Raw genomic sequence first — 20,482 nt, 5'->3', positions numbered from 1 at the left:
ACAGACAGGACATTGGCTGGAACCTCCAACACAGGAATACACAGAGCATCTGCTCAGGGTCTGACTTGGACTGCGGACTGAGGTGCAAACTGGAGGCTAGCCGACGGGGATGCAGAACCAGACGACTATTTAATCAAGTTTTTTTGTATACTTCCCTGTGTGCCATCCTAAGAGCAGCCTCATTGTACTCCCAACAAAGGGTTTTTTTCTGATGGTATCGGAGCATGAGGGTCTATGACAGTTGATTATCAACTGTGCTGGGTCCAAATTTGGTCAGATTGTACTGTCACAATGGTCGCAACAGAGGCAGGGAAGACACAAAACGTAGACACACAAGGCAGTATTGATGCAGTGGGCGCTCTTATATGGAGAAAATTAGGCTTACTACAAATGAGATGACAAGATGACATGCAGGAACATGGGTAGGCAGAGGCAACAGGAAAAATACTCAACGGAGCAAGAACCCAAGGGAAATACAAAGGAAAATAAACTGGAATATGTGCAGGGATGATCTGACACTGACTGGGGACAAAGGGTTTGGTATAAATACTGGCTGAGATAAAGAGAAACTGGGACCAGGTGTGTGAGAACTGAGAGACTGTATTATCTCGTCCAATCACGTCTCAGTATTACCATCTTTTCCATCTTTGCTGCTAGCCAATCACTGTTGGCCGTCTCCAAAAATTAGCTAGCTAGCTAGCTAGCTAGTACGTATTTACTACAGAGAGAGAGGAAAGGGTTAACATTACTATTTAAATAGGTTTTTTATGTAGACATTAAGAGGTTTGCTTTGTTTTTACCTATTTATAATTACTAGGTCTGGGGAGATGAGGGAACAGAAACATGGCCTGGGAACAGTGCACATGTAGAAAACGTCCCTCTATGGAGCAACAACAGCCATATTTAAAAGAGTATCTGTTCAGACTGGAGTCTGTGGAGCAACAAGTGCTGCAGAAATTGTTTGTATTGCATTCATGTAATTAAATCAGTTAATTAAAAGTACAGTTGTAGTTTGTAGTTTACTTTACAAATAAGTGTTACCTGCTGCCCTGGCACATAAGAGTTAGCTTGCACTTGACAATAAGCATTAGCTAAGGTTATGTTGGCTTGCTAGCTTTAGAGTTGGTCAAGTTAAAATCATGCTTAAAACTTGGGTCCTATTCAATTATTTCTATTCTTATATCCTGTGAGTTACAGAATGTGTTTTCAAATGGTATTAATGTCACAGTGCAGTCTTTCATTTGGGCAGTCATATGTTATTTTAGCTTTGTGGTTTAGATTATTTGATTTAGAATGACACAATGACTGATAAAGCCATGGCAGGGAAGCAACTGCTGCCTCCTTTTTACATATTCTACCAAGTTAAGGACAGGAAAATGACAATCACAAAAAACATAAAGGCAATGTAAAGCTATTGTAGCCCACATCCCTCTGGATTCCCATTCCTCTATGTACGCATATTTTCTACTGAGCTATGTATCTGTTGTTACACACTGATATGTCATCTATGGGTGTGTGTTAGGAGAGCCTTCAAGTTTGTTTTCCCTCAATTTCCGTTGATGAGCCGACGTGTTTTGATGGTGTTTGTCTCCCTCTTATGTCTGAACTCACACCACCACTCTGTGCTTTTCCATTATATTCTCCATCTTAATTGTCGTTGCTATTCTGCAATGTAGCAAGCTAACAAACACACACACCTCTGAAATGAAAAAATATGCAAATTTAAAATGACTGTTATCATTGTTGATCACATCTTTAAAAAGTGCCTTAGATATTCCGTAATGATGTATTGTCACGGTGGCCGAGAGGTTAAGGCGTTGGACTCGAAATCCAATGGGGTTTCCCCGCACAGGTTCGAATCCTGTTCGTGACGGCATGTCTTTTACTTGTTTGATTCCGTAAAGACCATACACACATGGCAAACGTAACCACCTGCACTTCTACGCAATGTTATGCTGTAACGTATTTTACACATGATTAACGACGATCCATATGGACGCATAATCGCTTTAACCACTGTGACTGACTGAGAACATAAATTGGACATTTAATAGTCAAACTAACGATGACATAAAATTAATGAATAATGTGACTGCATGTCAAAAAAAAAAAACACTATCATTAGTTTAATCGTTGATAGTTGAATCTCATACATGTTCTATTCTCGCGTTGTCAGAGAATGGAATCCATTCGGTAGAAACCAACCACTTTCTTTATTTTCTATAAACACGTCAGTGTGCTGTCTGCTTACACTTGTAACTGCATTGTAATAACAAAAATAGACGCCTAGTAATTGTCAGTATCTGTCGACTCGACTGTTTAAGAGCGCGCAAAAAGAAATTTCCATGTGTATCCCCCTTCCCTACGAAGGATAATGGAACTGGCCGAGTCATACAAATTTGACCGGCAGCACACGCTGACGTAGTTTTTGGGGGCATTGTCACAGCAGGGTAGATCGTGTGTTGTACAGCTTGTATAGATTTTAAATAACGTTTTTGAGCATTAGTAATATTTAGGCATAAATAACCAGGCATTTAATATAAAGCTTTTCGAACGACTGCAACGTTATAGTGGCCACAGTTAGTCACACTAGTCGTCTAGCAACATTTGGCCAGACTGCGCGTTAGCAAAGCAAACTGTTCCTTATACTCAAAAGAGACACACAAAGGAAATGCGGTCGATTGGTTTGAATATATTAATGCTACCAGGAGATGTCTAGATGGCCTAGGGAGATAACTGTTATCTCCAGATAGTTCAATAATTCAAGCGCTGGTGTAACTAAGCCAGTGGATCGGTCTTTGTTAAAACAGAAACATCTCAGATTTGTCTCGCGATTCTGGATTTGTCAGCCTTTTAATACTATTTTATCTGACATTTTGTCCATCTACATTGCTAACTCGTCGAGGGCTTACCAGTCATATTAGTGCGGTTTGTCATGTTAACTTATGTACGAAGAATGAAGCTGCCATTATGGCGATAATCGTAAAAAGAAAGATGCCAAGAGGCTCATATCCTGAAAGAAAAAGAAGGTAGCTAACTGCGTGCTAGCTAACGTTTAGCGAAGTAGTCGCCTGGCTAGTGTTAGCTGTTCTGAAGAGGGCAGTTATCTTTCACTTCTTTCCAGTGTCACAAGCGTTTAGTGGAATTTGACTTGATTGCTGTCGACTAGCTAAGAAGCTGACCTGTGTTGGCCCAATTACGATACCGTTACAGTGTTTGGAGTAAGGTTTAGTTAGCATTTGTCTGACAGGCTAATTAGTTAGCTGAGCTAAAGCTAACATAGCAGCTACCCATTACAAAGTGACGCCAGCCAGCTCTTATTACTGCTGAGTTTAAGTGATAGGAAGTGAACGAGGGGTGATATTTTTTCTTCGAAACTAACAATGGCAACCCCCACAAACGAGGCCTTGTTTTTGATAAAGGATGTGAAGCCTGGGTCGAAAAATTTGAATATTGTATTCATCGTTTTGGAAATAGGTAAGTAACTGCACAGTGACGCTAGTGCGTCTCTTCCCATACCATCAACTCGTGTGTTTTTTTTCTTAAAGGGGCCAGTGATAACGTTACTTGCATCACTTACAGTAGGATTGACCGTCAACAGGGATTGATGCTTAATGAAGTAAAATATATATATATACACACACGTTGATAATGTTTAAAGTACCATCACAGTGGAATAATATGCCTCACTCATTCAGTTCGATTACTTCTTTACATGATGTCAAAACTTCTTTACTTGTTTACTTAAGTTAACTTAACTTTTTGTCGTTTAGACAACTAATGTCAGTGTTTTGACATATCTTTGTTTGTTCTGATTTATGTCCTTTCTGTACAGACATCTGCAATAAATGTAGTATGTGGGGTTAGGGACACATGTCTTTCTTGATTCTTCTGTTTGTACAATTGGATTGTTTAACTTATCATTATTATTTGTCTACTTAATTTTGTGTAAATGTATTACTTCAATGTCTTGTCCTTGAAGACCCTGTTGAAAACAAGATGGTGCATCTAAAGGGGTTCATTCTGTAAATCAATTTTGAAATGGATTAATAAATAATGAACCTAGGGTTAGAGATGTTTTGAGAAGGTTGACTGTTTTATTTAATCTATGCTTGTTTTATCCCATTAGGACGAGTAACCAAAACGAAAGATGGTCACGAGGTGCGCTCGTGCAAGGTGGCAGACAAGAGTGGGAGCATTGCTATCTCTGTTTGGGATGAACTCGGCAGCCTTATTCAGCCAGGGGACATCATCAAGCTGACCAGAGGGTAGTGTTCCTACACTTAAACAGATCACATGAACATAACTTGCTCAGATGATTTCAGACTTGTAGTATTTACTGAAAGATCAATGCACACATAGATAACTGAAGGTGAAAGGTGGCTATGTATCTGAGCAACTTAGTATTACAATTTAGGATTAGTAATATTTTGTTTGAGTTTAACATCTGATTTCTGTGATAGCTATGCATCCATATGGAAAGGGTGCCTAACCCTATACACTGGAAGAGGAGGGGATCTACAGAAGATTGGAGAGTGAGTAACTGGCCACAAATCCATTTATACTTCAGTTAAGTTCTTGTCCCTGCTGGAATTCATTCATGTCATGTCATATCTCCCTGTTCAAGCATCATGCAAGGCCAGAGAATTATGTGAAGTTTCACAGTAACATGTTGGGTTTTGAAACATGGTTTCAGGGCACTAATGCACAACTTTATTCTGTTGTGAAAAATCTTTAATTAAGAGTTTAATTCAATAGCAGTCAGGTCCTCGGCTGTATATATTCCCTCTAAACATCTAAGCCAATATTGATTTTAATCACAATCCATAATATGCACAGTAGATTCACTCTGGCTTTTAGCCACAGTGAGCAGCCTCTTGCAGAGAATAAAGTCTCAATGGTTTCCTTTTTGTAAGATTTCAAATCTAAATCTTTAACAATGTATTTCATCCCAGTCAAAAACACCATTGTTGATTTTTGTGTTAGAACATGGGTTTTGTCTCCCCAGGTTCTGCATGGTGTATTCAGAAGTGCCCAACTTCAGTGAACCAAACCCAGAGCTGCTATCCCAACCGAACCAGCAAAACAAGTCTGTGAGTAGCTATACACCCACTTCCAACTTCTCATTATCAAACACCCCAGGAGACGTGGATCAGAATATTCTCAAAAGAAACCAGCACAGCTAGTATCCCTCCCTGGCCATGCTGATGTATAGGATACCTTTTACACATACCTCCTTTTTTTTTTCATGACCTACATTTAAACTTGAAAAACATAAAAACTATTTATTCAGGTAATTTGGCCTGTTAAGTGGTGCAGAAACAATGTAATCTAACACCAAAGTAACATTCTCTTCACCATTGTAACAGGGTAAACCAGACCAGAATCAGAGGGGAAACTCTCCGCCCAACCAGAATTCAGGTACACCTGCTCCACCAGGTCAGTATATTTTCCTTTATTCAAATAGCCATCAGTTAACTCACTTACAGGAAGCAGCAGGGTTGTCCATGTTCTGTAGAATGGTACACATTGATGGTATCAGTGTAAGAACGGTGTAGAAGGTTGAGGTAGTTTGCAGTATTACAAAAGATTGACATATCTTGAAAGATTGACAGATGAAATTAAATGAATGGAATATATGACAAAAGCAGTATGTAATTTTTATTTGCTTAAATGAATCCGAAATGAAACAGTGGTCATAATTGTTAGCAGAATAAGAAGTAGAATAGGCTTTGAAAAATCAGCAGACTTTGACTCATCGTACAGGAAAAGCACAGGTGTTACTAATAACATTTAAAAAATGGCTCTTTTTTTTTTTTTTTTTTTTTTTTTTTTTTTTTAGATGCTAAAAGGCCTATGACAGATGAAATGTTTTAAAGATGCATATTTTTCTTTGCCGACTTACTTGTATTTCTCAACCCATAGGTAATGGTGCCATGCCGCCATTTGCCAACAACAACCCACCTTCTGGGGCACCCCGTGACCCTGCGTTTGGGAATGTTGGGAGACCCAACGGTCGGTCACCTGGCAATGGAGCACCTCCTGCTTCTGGACCTCCTACAGCTGCAAAGTCCTCAGTTACCATTAGCAACGGCAGGGACCCACGCCGTGCCAAAAGATGAAATTGGGGTTGGAGGGGGAATCGTGGGGAAAATTATGGACATCCTCATTTCCCCTTCCCCCTTTTAAACCTTTCTGAGCCCTCCCGATCACAGCCTCTATTGGCTTTCAAAATAATGACTTACATTAGGGACTATTTGCATAATTTTTATACAGGCTAACAAAGTCATATGTGGTGTTTGTTATGCATAGTGCAAGTAGTGCTCTCAGCAAGCAGCACAGTGTGATTGTGATCTACCACTTGATGCACTAGCAGGACTTCTTGTATAGTCAAGCCTTGACTGTTGAATTGTGGTCAGCCTTCTCAGTCTACACCCTTGTCCTCTAAATCTCACTGCAAATCGCCAGTTCTTTGCAAGTGTTACCTCCCCCACACACTGTCCTAACCCCCTTCCCTGTTCGAACTATACACCCTACTTGAACACTCGATGCACTTTCTTCTCTTAATTTATGTCGGGGCAAACTTGGCTGTCATTTAAATCAGGAAATCAGTTTCTGCTTTTTTTAGTGGAAAAGGCCTTAAGTTAGTGAAAATGAGTTCTTGGACTGAATGCACAAGTGAAATTCTTCAAAGGGTCTTCCCTCTCTTAACCAAACTGTATCCGAAGTGACTCTGTGAAAGGAAAGGTGTAAGTTTTGAATTTTTAGACTGTTTTTCCATAAGACATGTTCTTCTTGTTTGCCATCAATTGTACCTTCATTGAGGTGGGACCACTTAAATACTGGCAAAAATGGTTCACCAAATAAATTTTACAGTAACTTTGCTGCCATATTTGGTTTTCTGTAGTCTGTTTGAGAGTTTGCCACAAATTGCTTGTTTGGACACAAGCCCCCCCCCCCCCCCCCCCCATGTGATTTCGTGCTACAGCTCCATCTAGTGCCTAGAAAAATAAACTGCGTTTGTTGTTTTGGAAGGTGCTTTTTCAAAATATGAGGCAGAAGAACTATATATATTTTTATTTATTTATTTTAATTTCTTTCTTACAGTGAGAGTTATACTTTTATAACCAAAAGCCTCTGCATTTGGTATTCTGTTTTGAAACCATGCATTGCATACAACAAAAGCCTGTGTTTCTCCACATCCTCTGTTGCACCAAGCACCTGAACATTACGGTCTGTGTATGTTTGTTGCCCCATTTCACATATGACGCACTTACACTCTCTTCTGCTTTACTGTGTCCTTTGTGTGTTTCAAATTTCACAAAGGAGTCTGTTCAGACAAAAAACAACCAATGCTCTTCTGTGGGCATGAAAGGGAGCAAAGATGTTAAAATATAACATACAAGTGGCCAAGTATTTTGGACTAGAAACAGAAGCATCTGTCATACTGTTTCATCTGTGTTCAACCTGTAGCTATATGAAATGCAGGATCAAAATAGGTTCATTGGGATCATTTTTAAATGAAGCACTCAAAAACTTTGGTCTAATATTTAGTCCAATCATTTCTTTTCCTCACAATACGTCACAATTCCTCTTAACCATATATTTGCAACATGTTTATCTACCTCCACTGCCCCTTATGAGAACGTTGCAGCACTTGTGACATTTCACATTGAAACACATGAGAAGTGTGGCAAGAAATGTGAGACGCTCATGTCAACACATGCACATCATGAGCTGGGAACTTCCTCTCAGCAGCATAGGTCAATGAAAGAAGTAGTCAAATCACTTGACTTACAGTAATTTTAATTTCACGGATACAGGTTCAGCCTGTTGCTCTCATCAGCTGTAGTAGGTGCTGCACTTTAAGCAATTTAGTGTTTCCAAAATTTGTGAAAGAATTATGTATGTGGTTTTATCTTTACTATATTTGTGAGTATGAAAAAACTGGATATGTTACAAAACCAGAGAACTAAAACTGAAATAACAATGTCACTTCAACATTTCTCATATATACTGAAACTCTTGAATATCTGTATTCATCCAGTGTTTATTTTGAATTCCATTACTTCACATCAACTAGTGGTTTCGCTTTCACTTTTGCCCGCAGTCTGACACATCCCATGACACCGATGATTCAGATAATGTGGCTTGGGTTTATTTCTGGGGGAAGCATTGTGATTCAGGAATAACCAAACTGACTATTGAAAATATTCAGCACTGATGTGTAAACAAACACTTGACTTACGTAACAAATAATTGAAGGGAGTTAAAAATAAGGATTAAAATATGAACAAGTAAGATGTGAAAAAAAGTTAGTACATGGTGGAATTCCCTACATGAATAAAAATTGGATTGGAAATTAAATATAATAAATAAATAATAATTAAACAGACACCCGTCAAAAAATATGGCTGTAGCCTAAAACAAATACTGAGTATACTGTGTGATAAATGCAATTAAAGTGAATAATTCCAAAATAAAAATATAATTTAATATACAAACCTACTGTTTACCACATCTACAGAAATTCTGTGATACATTTGTTTTTCATACATGAGAGCAAATGTATTAATCATTTCTTCCTTTTTGAACTCCAACAAATACAAATGTCTGTATATGTGGCAAACAGGAAAATGACCTGTGGTTACAGTGATGGGAGGAGTGTAGAGAAACACAGTGTTTGTTCCTAGTCTCCTGACCAAATAGTCACATAGTCAGAGCCTCCTACAAAGACGACACAACAATGACTGGTGAGTACTGTCATCCTTAGAATACATTTTTAATTTAAATTTAGATAAATTGATTTATTTAATACACACATTCATAGCACACAGTTGGATATTTGTATCCCTTAATGCCCAACTGGAATATCTAATTTGCATTTGGGCAAAGGGATATTCACTAGTATCCTGACTGAAGTACAGTAGGCTATGATTATTACTTTTAATACATTTTAATACATGTTATGTTTTATTGGTTCATTATAAAGAAATAATATAGAATGATTTTTTCTCATAAGAATATGTTGTATTTAATTTCTGTTACAAAGTAACAATTACAATTATAATCATTTCATGTATATTTTATGTCTAACATCTAATCTTGGTTTTTGTCCTCAGATCCAAACACTTCTTCTTTTACCCTTGACTTTGGCCCCATTTATGATGACCTCAACTTCACATATAACTACACAGACTTCATCGTAGACCCCGAAACGCAGCCCTGTGACTTCTTCTCCCTCCCAGATGCAGTGATGGTTGCGGTCAGTGCATTTTATGTCCTCATCTTTATCTTGGCGATTCCTGGAAATCTGTTGGTGGGGCTGGTGATTGGCCTTAACAAACAGTCATTGACTCCTTCTGACCTTTACCTCCTCCACCTGGCAGTTGCCGACATCCTGCTGGCCATTACGCTCCCATTCTGGGCCATCTCCATTACACAGGGCTGGGTGTTTGGAGATGCCATGTGCAAAATTGTCACCATCCTACAAGAGCTAAGCTTCTACTCTAGCATTCTCTTCCTTACTTGCATCAGTATGGACCGTTACATGGTGATTGTGCGAGCTATGGATGCCCGCAAGGGTAACCGCCAGCTGGTCAGCTGGGGAGTCTGTGCTGCTGTCTGGGTTGTTGGAGCCTTCTTGTCTCTGCCAGGACTTTTCACTTCCACTTACTCTTCTCAAAACTTGAGTCACCTAGTGTGTAGTGAACTGTATGATCCCAGCAGTGCTGACGAGTGGCGCCTGGCCACCAGAATCCTTCGCCATGCATTGGGTTTTGTTGTCCCCTTGGCCATCATGCTGCCCTGTTATGGAGTAACCATCCGACGCCTCCTTCACATCCGTGGGGGGTTTCAGCGGCAACGAGCCATGAGAGTGATTGTGGTGGTCGTGGTTGCCTTTCTGCTTTGCTGGACACCGTACCACATCGCTGTGATGACTGATTCGTTTTTCAGGACAAAGATTGTGCCCTACAATTGCCCGGCTAGGATGGCGGTGGATCAGGCCATGTTTGCCACTCAGAGTCTCGGCCTGCTTCACAGTTGTGTCAACCCGGTGCTGTACGCCTTTGTGGGAGAGAAGTTCAGGAGGAGGCTGGTGCAGATAATGAGGAAGATAGGTGTCCTAGAGAGAGCATCAGTGTCAAGAAGCAGCAGATCTTCAATGTCATCAGAGATCACATCCACATTCATGTAAGAACACCAAAGGGACTCTTTAAACTATTCAGATAAATTGATTACATCTGTGTATTTACTGCAGGATCTCAAGTGCTCATTTGGATAATGATCTGTTTTTTTACTGCAGTTTATATTGGGCTTAAATTGGGATGGACTTTTTAAAAACTAAATCAGGTTTTTTAAAAGTTACAAAATTTGCCTTCAGGAGCCTTGAACATTTTATTAAAATTTGTAAATGTTTTCATACTTTATTTTTTTCATGTTATTTAACTTGATTTTGGTTTTGGCAATCCAGTGTTTTTACCACGTTGCTTAAGTTAAGTTAAGCTGTAAACACTTTGAATTTTTTTTGGTTAACTATTTCACTCTTCTGTGTGTCCTAAGTCATGTATAGCTTGAGGAAACTGCGTAAAACATGTTTGACAAGTTTCAATTTCACGTTTGACAATATTTCAACACAATAATTCTATGTCACAACACAGAGACAAAATTGTTGTTGACGAACAACTTGAGAAGCAGCAGAAACTCCAGTAAAAGCTAGAACTGGATATTGCGCTCAGACAATTCACAATTCAGTGTTAGATGGTGAAATATCTTGCTGAAGTCATTTTCCTTATAATAATCATCAAGACCATTTTTTGTGATACAAATTTTCAAACCACTGTCTCTGTCCTTTGAAACAGCATTTCACTTCCAGTATAGGTTGAACTATACAACTAGAGCAGAAACATAAAACTACCTTGTATAATACTGTATAACTTGATAAACATTTTTTTATAGTCATGTATTGAAATGTTTTTAGACTGAGTTTTCTGTATAAGCTGAAGACAGCAGGTTGCTGTTCACATGCCAAATCATTTTAATTTTCTGTATATTCTAAATCATCAATAAAGTTTAATATAAACCTGTGCACTTCTCTATGTCAATGATTAACATCTTAAATTTAATGTTAACAACTTACAGAAGCTATGTACCTGGAACTAATCCGGCAAATAGTGTTTTTTATGTTTAAAGCCACAGGATCTTGTTTGGAAATAGTAGAAGTTGTGATGACTGCAACACTGCAGCAATAACTGGACTTTCCAAAAAAAAAAATCCCTTTAAAATGTGGCTTGATTACAGAATGAATTCTGAGAAGTGCAGCAGCATTGCTTGTAAAACAAAAGACGAAGAAGATAAATATTTTAATTTTATTACTACATTAGTCTTTCCACTATAGATTCAGGTTCAATACATCTCACAAAGCCAAATCAGAACTAACAAGAACTAAGTGTCCCAGTGGTTCTGGATAATGCATAGACTTCATTGGAGCAATTTTTCTTGTAGAAAAAACAGACAAACTGTTGACATTAGGTAATGTAATTATCATATCATATTTAATACTGCTACTACTACAACAACTACGAACAGGTGTTAACTGTTATTAAGCTTATCTCAACTGACATATGATGGATGGAAAAAATAATATACATGATCCATATAACGCAATTCAGATCAACGGCACCAAAACCTACATCCCTCGAGCAAACCATACAGTTGAATCAACTGATCAGTTGAATTTATACAAGTTAGTTTCCGACCGAATAATTTGATTGGACGAGCATTCCATGAGTGTTGATGAGTATAACAACACTGAGACTTACATGTCTATCACTGCTTTACAGGTGTTCTATTACCGTTTATTAGAGTTACATTAACGGCCATTATCTATCTTAGATTTTAACAAACTTGGCAAAGATGAAAATATTTCCAGAAATAAAATTTGAATTAAATGATGTCTGGTCGTCAGAAAAGGATGAAGTAAAAGACGCGTGGATACTTCAGTGCACACCTGAGGTAACGTGTACTGAAGACAAAGTAGCAAGCTAGTGTGAACTGTGCACGTCAGGAAAATATGTCGCTTAGCAACAGTCAAGTACCAATCCAGTTGCGGAACTATTTGTGTCGGCGTAGCCAAATAAATGATGAAATAAACAAACAGATCAAAATATGTTTGCTTATTACTGTTAACTAACATGGCGCTCGTAGAACTGTTGTATAAAAGCAATATCACATAAGAGGGAGTGATGTTTTACTGAATATTAGCACAGCGGTGATTTGTCGAAAACAGTTAGCCTGCAGCCGTTTGCTTGATGCGCAATGGCTGTGACGTAGCCGCCCCAGTCTGTAGCTCTGGCAATGTCCCGCCCACAGCATCTGGGCATCTGATTGGTTATACGTCACGAGTAATAGCCTATCAACGCTGAAGGCTCATGTGTACGCCAGGCGTGGAGCTGTATCAAAGGTAAGGCAGCTGATATCGCAAAAGTAGAAGAAGCTCACAATCCTCTATGCTGAAGTTTCAATAACATCACAGACTTATGGACAACACACTGAGCAAGAGAGAGTCTGAAAGGGAGAGAGATAAGCAATTGCTAACTGCTAAGATAAAGTAACTAGCAGATCTCAATAGCCTGAAACCAACTGTGGAATTAGCGAGAAAGATTCTAAAAGAAGGAGAGAGGTATAATTCCTTCAGCAGAATCACTGTAAGTTTAAATATACAACACGTATGTAGTTAACTGGGTTGAGTTAGAGCAGCGAAAAACGCAACCAGTAACAGTAACTCCAGCAACTGCAAATGAGGCATTGGCTAACCTTAGCACGCCAACGACCTCTCACTACTGCTATTTAAAAGAAATTTTGCACAAATAGAAGTAAAATTACTTTTGTAAAATGTACTCTGACTAAATGTTGCTACGTTACATTTTCAGAAGAGGGGAGAGGAGGGATAAAACATGTTATAAGGTGATACTAGTAATGAAAGATAAAACTATAATAGAACATATTTAGGAGATATATATATATATATATATATATATATATATGTATATATGTAGCTATATATGCATTGATAAATCAATAAATATATGCCATTCTGAGGTGAGAACAGAACTGAAAACAACCCATAAATTCCAATATACAATCAGTCCCGGTTTATTAGGAAGACTTATCTAAAACTAATGCAGTCTAATACACCAGTCCAGCAATAAATTCTCCTTCATGAAGGTTATAATGTTCGGTAGTGTGTGGTGCTGCTCAGCTGTATTGCATTATAAAGAGAGATGTTTTTGTTATTTAGCTTACGTTTATTGATATAAATAGGGAGGACAAAAATAATAGAAACACCTGGACATCATGGTGGTTGTTCGTAGACTTTGTAGCAGTAGTTTTATGTAGGTATATTGATTCTCTTTGATTACTAATAATTGGAATCAGCCCAGAAAAAACATCGGAAACACTTCAAATATTTTCAGTGTTCTTATCATACAGTATTAATTCAGAGATAATATTTTCTTTTTTATGACATTTGACCACCTCCACACAACTGGGTGGCCAACTTTGTTCTCTACATTTGACCTACAAATTAAATATCTGTCCCATACTGACAAACTCCTCCTCTGTGCCAAGTGTTGCACCATCTCACATGTTCTACTGACCTCAGGTTGGCTAAAAATGACAAGGGGGCGGGAGCTTAGCAGTGAGTGGGCAGACAGATCGCCATGCAGCTGTCATTGTAAGGCTTGCTGGGCTGTGACTGTCATTTCCCCCTTCGGACTGACTGGCAGAGGTAGGGGGGGAGATCATGAGTGGGGTGGCTTAGCTCATGGGACAAGAAGGGGGGGGCACTGTGCAACTTTCTGGACAGGACTTGATGCTTGCATTCAATCAGAAGCCAAGCGAGAACAAACCTGAAGGCCGCTAGGAATAAAAGGAAATTCACAGAAGACTCGCACACACCTTGTTCTGCAGAGAAGTAACGCACTACTGGGAGATGGTTACAAAAGGCTGAAAAGCTAGAGAACACCAGGAAAAGGAGTTGAAAAAGCTGGGCCGTCACTTTCAAGAGACAAGTCAAGGGAGCTGTTAATGCAACATGATCTAGTGGGTCTTGCCCTAAAAATACCTCTGGGCAGGAGAGAGGCAGCTATCTCTATCTGCTTAATTACCTGGTAATCAACTATTTCTTTTTCTTCTTTTGACAACAACTGAAGTCAGCAACCAGGAATTTGAGAAGAATTTATCCATGGCAGATATGCTTCTGAATATTTTAATCTGCTTTTCCTGGTAAAAGAAATTTATAGACTATCTTATATTATAGAAATGTGAGATCCATGCTAACTGTAATGTAGCCTATATTAAAGACTGCTCATAGACACTAATGCCCTGACTGAATTTTGGTTTAGAATATTACACGAGGGCCCAGTCAGTGTTATACAATTTAGTTAGAGAGTTACAGAATCCATTGGAGGCTCTACCAAATCAGTTCAACCATGAGAAAAGCAGAGGTGCAGATGACCCTGATAAAAGGGGCAGATGAAGCAGCGGCGCCCCCAAGCCCCATCATCCCCCCGAAACGGTCCAAAGCCAGCCCAGAGCAAGTTGTTTCAGAACCTCGAGGAACTGGTCATCCAAACCCAACTCCCCCTGTTTTTATACGCAAAATGAGGAACGCTGCCGTAGGGACAGGCTGTGACATCCGTCTCAAGGTGACTGTGGCTGGAGACCCCCAGCCGTCCCTGTACTGGTACCACAATGAGGACCTCCTCAACATGGAGAACCAGGAGTATGGAGGGCTCTGGATTAGGGATTGCAAACCAAGTGATGCTGGCCTCTACACCTGCATTGCCAATAATCACCTGGGAGAGGCTCGAAGCAGCGCTGTACTTGCTGTCTTGGATCTGGGTGAAGGTAATATCAGTTTTACTTGCATTTTGACTAGACTCTTTAATGAACAGGATTTAGCTCTTTCAAGATTGCAGCATTCCATGTGGGGTCTATTTATTTGGTATTTAGTAACCTAACCTATTTTTGAAAGTTGCTTTTAATTGTTTGGAAGAACTACAAAGCCTATAGTTTATCCTAGAGACCCTGATAACTGATGATCATTTTCTCACCCTACAAATAATCATAACATGATTGCTTGAGATCACTGTAATCATTCAGTTTTAGTTAGAAAATAATTTAATGTAATTTCCATGAAAATCACCCAGCATGCCATAGTCATCCAAAAGGCCCTGTCCCCATTAGTGGCAAGAACTTGAACCCGTAATGTAGGACCTGTCAAATTTCTATTTCCTGTTGCTGCTATATAACATGATAATCCTGACTAATATCTCCATTAGGACATGAACTACTGTATCTGCTGTAGGTACTGTTTGGATGTTAAAACATTCATAATCATATTTCAATGTTCATTTAGGGCTAATGTTTATTGTCTTTTGAACTTTTGTTCCCCAAGCATTAAAAAAAAAAACATGGCTACAAGTCATGATTGAAATAATTGAATGATTAGATTTTATTGATGTGATGCTACTCTCAGTAGGGATAAAATAGAGGAAACTAAATTCATAAAGTAACTACACAGGGCCTTGATATATATTTATACATATACAGTACACAAATGCAGTGTATTTAGATATAGAACTCTAGCTCAAAGACTCTGGTTTGCTCTACGTGTTGTTCTACATGTTGTTTTTGTCTACAAGTATATTATAATCTGCCATAACAGTATGTTATTTCTGCAATGCATTTTAAGAAAGTCTGGAAGTCTGTTATAATCAAAATGTTTTTTATATTAATAAGAGGTTGCATTTTTTACTATCTGTTAGCTGTTAGAGATTAGCATCTGGAGAGAAAGTTAATTAGATTTCCACCATGCATGCAAAGCCATTGAAAATGAATCATTCTTGACAGACCCAGCCAAATCAAGCCTCTGAGAGTGTATTTAAGTCAGATTCCTCAATGTCTAGCCAAGGATGCTCCGAAGGCCAGTACAGCTCTTCTCTGTTTCAAAGACCTGCATTCTGATCAACAAAACCTCCAGCTCCAGTGCTGATCTAAATTCAGCTCACCTGATTGCTTTGACCACCTCAGCTCCTTTGAAAAATGACATTACCAGCTCTACAAATATGCCCTTCATATATCAGCTCAGGCACTTTGTCATTGTTCTGCAGTGCTCAGCGTGAGTGTATAGTGGAAACTCTTTCTTCAATTTAGATCTGTCTTTTCCTGCTGAGTGAATACAGTTCAATCAGTTGAACAGAAGTGAAGTTCTCGGAAATGATAGCTGATTCTCGGATCCTTTATAAAATACGACTTGGCATCGACATAACAATGCCTGCTGGTTTTAAGCTATGACAAGATGCTCATTGCAAGGCTAGGACAAAAATTGGGCACTGAAAGAATGGTGAGGTCTGCAGAAGGGACAATGTGATGACGCGGATTCATTTTGGTGTGGGAAGCAAGAAACCACACTGTATAATATGTCCATATATATATATATATATATGTATACACGCACGCACACACACACACACACACATAGAATCCTTGGCTGGACATTGAGGACTCTGACTTAAATACACTCTCAGAGCCTTGTGTATATATATATATATATTTATATATATATATATATACATATACACACACACACACACACACACAAACACACACACTTACACACACCGATATTTATATATTGTGCGTTGCTTTCAGTCCTGTGTCAACACCTTAATAACGTGTTGCTGCATCTAATTAGGGGAGCCATTATATTTGGAAATACAGTACATAACAGAAGTGGTCTCTCACCACATCCTTGAGATACAGTGTACTACCAGCAATTTCACGAGCACAAATAACTGTAGACATTACAATAAAGAAGTAATTTCATATAAGCAGACACACCACAGTCAAGTAGTTCACATGGGTCTGTTTTAAGTAAAATCAATCTGTCATTTTTAAGATTTTCATCAAAACAAGAACATTACTAGCATTTATAGTCATTCAGCATTGTACTAGTCCTAAGCTACTGGACATTTTGTGTTGTGGTATAATCAAAATGATGTCAGACTAGATAGATAATGTGATTTAATGCCACATAAGTGGTGTAGATACTGCATATCAGCAACAGTGGTAGCCCCTCAGTATTAGTCACAATCCTATCAACACTCTTCAAAAATCTTCAACCGGCGTTTTAAAATTTTTTCCTCTTTTAAAAGTTTTCCTTTGACTCTCCATTTAACCTTCAGTTTGATTCAGCTCTCTGCTGCTTTGCCGTGTGCGTAGTCTACAGCTGTCCCATCACTCAATGATACTGCCTGAACCCTTTCTCTCTCTCTCTCCCGCTTTGAAAATGTCTCTCTGTCCCGCCCCCCTTGTCCACCAACTCTCCCTAGTTATTTATACAGTGGAATGTGCCAGGCCTTAGATTTTTGTGATGTTAGCAGGCCAGCGTCTCTCCTGTTACACAGGAAGACATCACTGCTAATTTTAGCCTGGCGCTGTATGACTGTTTTATTCCCTCTACTGATCAGGGAATATGCCAATTTTGAGTCTCCAACATCTATTTAATACCCAAGAACATAAAGATGTCTGCCACATGGTGCCATGTCATGCATCCTCTGTGATTCGTACTGTTTCTCTATCATCTTTTGAGGTTTTGCATTGGATTGTGCAGTTCCACCTTTATAGGTATTTTGACTAGATTTCCACTTTACATTTCACCTGTTGAAGTAACTTTAATGTGTAAGGGCATATTTATTATTCAATCAGTCATTCATTTATTTGACAAATTAAAGGATAAATGGATAAAAAAATGGAACATAATAGATAAATGAATGTTAAAGAAACCTAAACCCTAAAACCTGGATTGCTACTTGGGGGCAAAAAATACTCCTTATAGTCCTCTGTATTATCCAGTTAGTTAATAACCATATGTTGCAAGGCAAGGAACGTACAGTGGGTTTATCAGAGCTCTTTCACTGAAAACAGCTACCTACTGGAGTTAAAAATTACGCTGATGAGAGCAGTGAGAGCAAGCGGGAACAGCAAAGTCACAGTTGTAAATCCAAAACAAGCTGAAAGACAGTAGAGTTCTCCATGGTGCTGAAAGCAGCAGAGTAGGGTGATAATTCTCTGTGCGTTTGTCACTATAAGTGACACCTTGATCATTACACATAGCAATTTGACCCATTGTTGATTTAAGTATTGATTAGTTGATTAGAATGTGTTTGAAGTTGTAAACAGAACACTAATCAAATTTTCCGTTCATATGGTTTATTTTTACACATCCAGCCAATACACAGCCACTAAGCTAAAAAGCTGAACAGTGCTGAGGGGAACTACAGAGTTGTGTGATTGTCTGGATGATTAATAACATCTCATTAACTTATAGTGGTTTTATATAGAAAGCTGCAATGCCTGTTTAAACTATCCAGAGAGATCTGTTATTGAGAACTTAAGATGTCACCACTGAGTGTGACCGTGGCCCCTGTCCAGTGTGCTTGGATAGTTTCCTCAGTGTTGTCTTCCTCTTGAACCATGAACGTGACTGAACAGGTGGAGCTGCAGTTACACTGTGGAAATCCCCTACATCACCATGTTGCTTCATAGTGAAAGACATAGAGATGGGTAAATGTGGTTTCAGTGCTATAATCTAGCCCAGGTCTTAAGCCTCTTAGAGATCAGTAGCCATTTTGTACAGTGTGGAATGATAAATATGACATTTAGTTTGAACTATTTGCCCTTATTTTGTGGGAATTGATGTTAACACTTAGTCACATTGCTCACATCAGCACTCTGCAGTCACAGTGTAATTGATGCAGATCAAACTGCAGTGAAAACAATTTTACAATCTACTTTTTACCTCATAAAGCTGAGTCAGTGACACAAAATCCATATTTTTTTAAATATAGTGTTTTATTTTACAAAATAATGCTACTAATCTTCAGCTACAAACCAAAAAGCAGATTGTGGATACACAATAGGCAAGGTAATTCAAAGTACTTTACAGAGGCATGGCAATACATTAGAAATAAAAAATGAAGACAACACTAAAATTGCATTTAAAAACAATAACAAATTAGAAACATTTGAAATGAGCCACGTTAACATTGCATAAAAAGAAATAAACTTTTTCTTTAAGAAATAAACTTTTTTTGCCTTTACTTTACAGTAAAGAAAAGCAAAAGTGCTAATTGATTGTGTTGCCTTAAAGAAGAAGTGAATTTCTTAATCTTTTTGGCCGTTTGTGAGACCACATCAAACTGATAAACACGTAGCACTAACACTTTACTGCCCTTTGAAGTTGTTATGGCACGTCAGAGGAAAGGAATTTGCTGGCTGTAAAACTGAAACCAATGAGCTAAAAGAAGCTACAATGTTTCATAGAGCCGGCAGGGACTGCAGAGTTGGGCAGTAATCTCTCTAAAAATGATGATTTCTTGATTTTTGGCGAAAGAAAAGAAGAAATAGAAATGTTAACACAGCATTAAAGGTGCCATATTTAGCGTTTTAGTATCGGTGAGTCATTTTAATATTGGATATGGGATCATAACCAGAAAACAAGAAGAAAAGCTGGACGTAGTGGCAGTCTCTGCGTATGTCGTATGTGCTGGTGATAACATGTTGAAAAATATCACTTCAGTCTAAAACACATTACTCGGTTACAGTTACAGTAAAAACACAATCATTCTAGCATTAATTATAATTCCGGTACATAGCCTGTGACAAAGCATATCGCTAACACAAGAACATCACATTAGTTTGTCACAAGACTAAGAAGCATGACAGACTTCCTCTCTGTTAAATTAACGTTGCACTCATATACTAAAACAACAAAAAAAACCCCCCCAAAAAACAGAAGAGGCCCACATGAAGAGCAGCAGCCAAGGAAACCAAAAGCCACTCTGAGATTACATAATCATCTAAGCATGTAATTAAGCCCGTAGGTATCTGCAATTATGAAAATGATAATTACTGTATACTTACTGCACAATGTGCAACAGTTGGGAATTGTATATGAATTATTATTGGAGTATCTTCGAGTATAACATTGTGAAATAAGATTTAGTGCCTGGGTTTTATTAAAAATATGAATTTACTTGCATGTGTGAGCAGACTGTCTGTATGCTCGCTGTAATATTTTGTCCTGAGCACAGTGTGATGCTATCAGAAGTGAAATGCCATTATTAAGTGTAGCTGTTTCCTTGTGCTGAATTATTCTTGGTGGTGTAAGCAGAAATGCGTTTCCCTTTCCCTCAGGGACAGGAAGTCTTAGATACTGAATCATTCAAAACGTATCATGTATAACATTTACAGGATAACCAAGAATTATTACACAAAATATATCAAACAATAGCAGCAACTGAAATTGTCATGTACAATAGAATCCAATAGCTGTATTATGTTTTATGAGTGTAGTACAGGAATTAAATGTCTCATATCCCCTTGGGCAGAGGATGGCTTTGTGTAGTCAGTGTAA

At 38.4% G+C, this 20,482-nt stretch overlaps 3 protein-coding genes and 1 non-coding gene across 5 annotated transcripts in view; all 4 read left to right on the top strand.

The window, feature by feature from the left end:
• Positions 1–1,791: 1,791 nt before the first annotated feature.
• On the top strand, positions 1,792–1,873 carry trnas-cga (transfer RNA serine (anticodon CGA)). The gene has a single exon. It is a non-coding gene; the product is annotated as a tRNA-Ser (tRNA).
• Positions 1,874–2,414: 541 nt separating this feature from the next.
• Positions 2,415–6,892, top strand: nabp1a (nucleic acid binding protein 1a). The gene is made up of 6 exons (XM_023423195.2): positions 2,415–3,477; positions 4,130–4,268; positions 4,464–4,535; positions 5,009–5,093; positions 5,370–5,439; positions 5,926–6,892. The coding sequence occupies exons 1-6, from the start codon at positions 3,384–3,386 to the stop codon at positions 6,120–6,122; spliced, it is 657 nt and encodes a 218-aa protein (XP_023278963.1). The 5' UTR covers positions 2,415–3,383; the 3' UTR covers positions 6,123–6,892.
• A 1,605-nt stretch (positions 6,893–8,497) lies between these two features.
• Positions 8,498–11,087, top strand: cxcr1 (chemokine (C-X-C motif) receptor 1). Its single transcript, XM_023423190.2, has 2 exons — positions 8,498–8,753; positions 9,123–11,087. The coding sequence occupies exons 1-2, from the start codon at positions 8,747–8,749 to the stop codon at positions 10,196–10,198; spliced, it is 1,083 nt and encodes a 360-aa protein (XP_023278958.1). The 5' UTR covers positions 8,498–8,746; the 3' UTR covers positions 10,199–11,087.
• Positions 11,088–13,779: 2,692 nt separating this feature from the next.
• Positions 13,780–20,482, top strand: part of spegb (striated muscle enriched protein kinase b) — a 35,225-nt gene continuing 28,522 nt past the window's right edge. For both annotated transcript variants that reach the window (XM_087178447.1, XM_023423106.1), the window contains exon 1: positions 13,780–14,910. In XM_087178447.1, coding sequence (XP_087034573.1) covers positions 14,493–14,910 — 418 coding nt within the window. In that variant the 5' untranslated portion in view covers positions 13,780–14,492. The remainder of the gene's footprint in view (positions 14,911–20,482) is intronic.

Source organism: Seriola lalandi, unplaced genomic scaffold (assembly GCF_002814215.2).
Source record: "Seriola lalandi dorsalis isolate HSWRI2012SDOR001 ecotype SW California unplaced genomic scaffold, Sedor1 jcf7180002054689, whole genome shotgun sequence".
Lineage (NCBI taxonomy): Eukaryota > Metazoa > Chordata > Actinopteri > Carangiformes > Carangidae > Seriola > Seriola lalandi.
The sequence above is the reverse complement of the archived record's forward strand: the minus strand, read 5'-3'. Positions and strand labels throughout refer to the sequence as shown.

Bases quoted from the DNA above. Each gene is read 5' to 3' on its own strand.
- nabp1a (XM_023423195.2), top strand. From the start codon at position 3,384: ATGGCAACCCCCACAAACGAGGCCTTGTTTTTGATAAAGGATGTGAAG. The intron at 3,478-4,129 runs GTAAGTAACTGC...TTATCCCATTAG, and splicing joins ATTCATCGTTTTGGAAATAG to GACGAGTAACCAAAACGAAA. The intron at 4,536-5,008 runs GTGAGTAACTGG...TTGTCTCCCCAG, and splicing joins GATCTACAGAAGATTGGAGA to GTTCTGCATGGTGTATTCAG.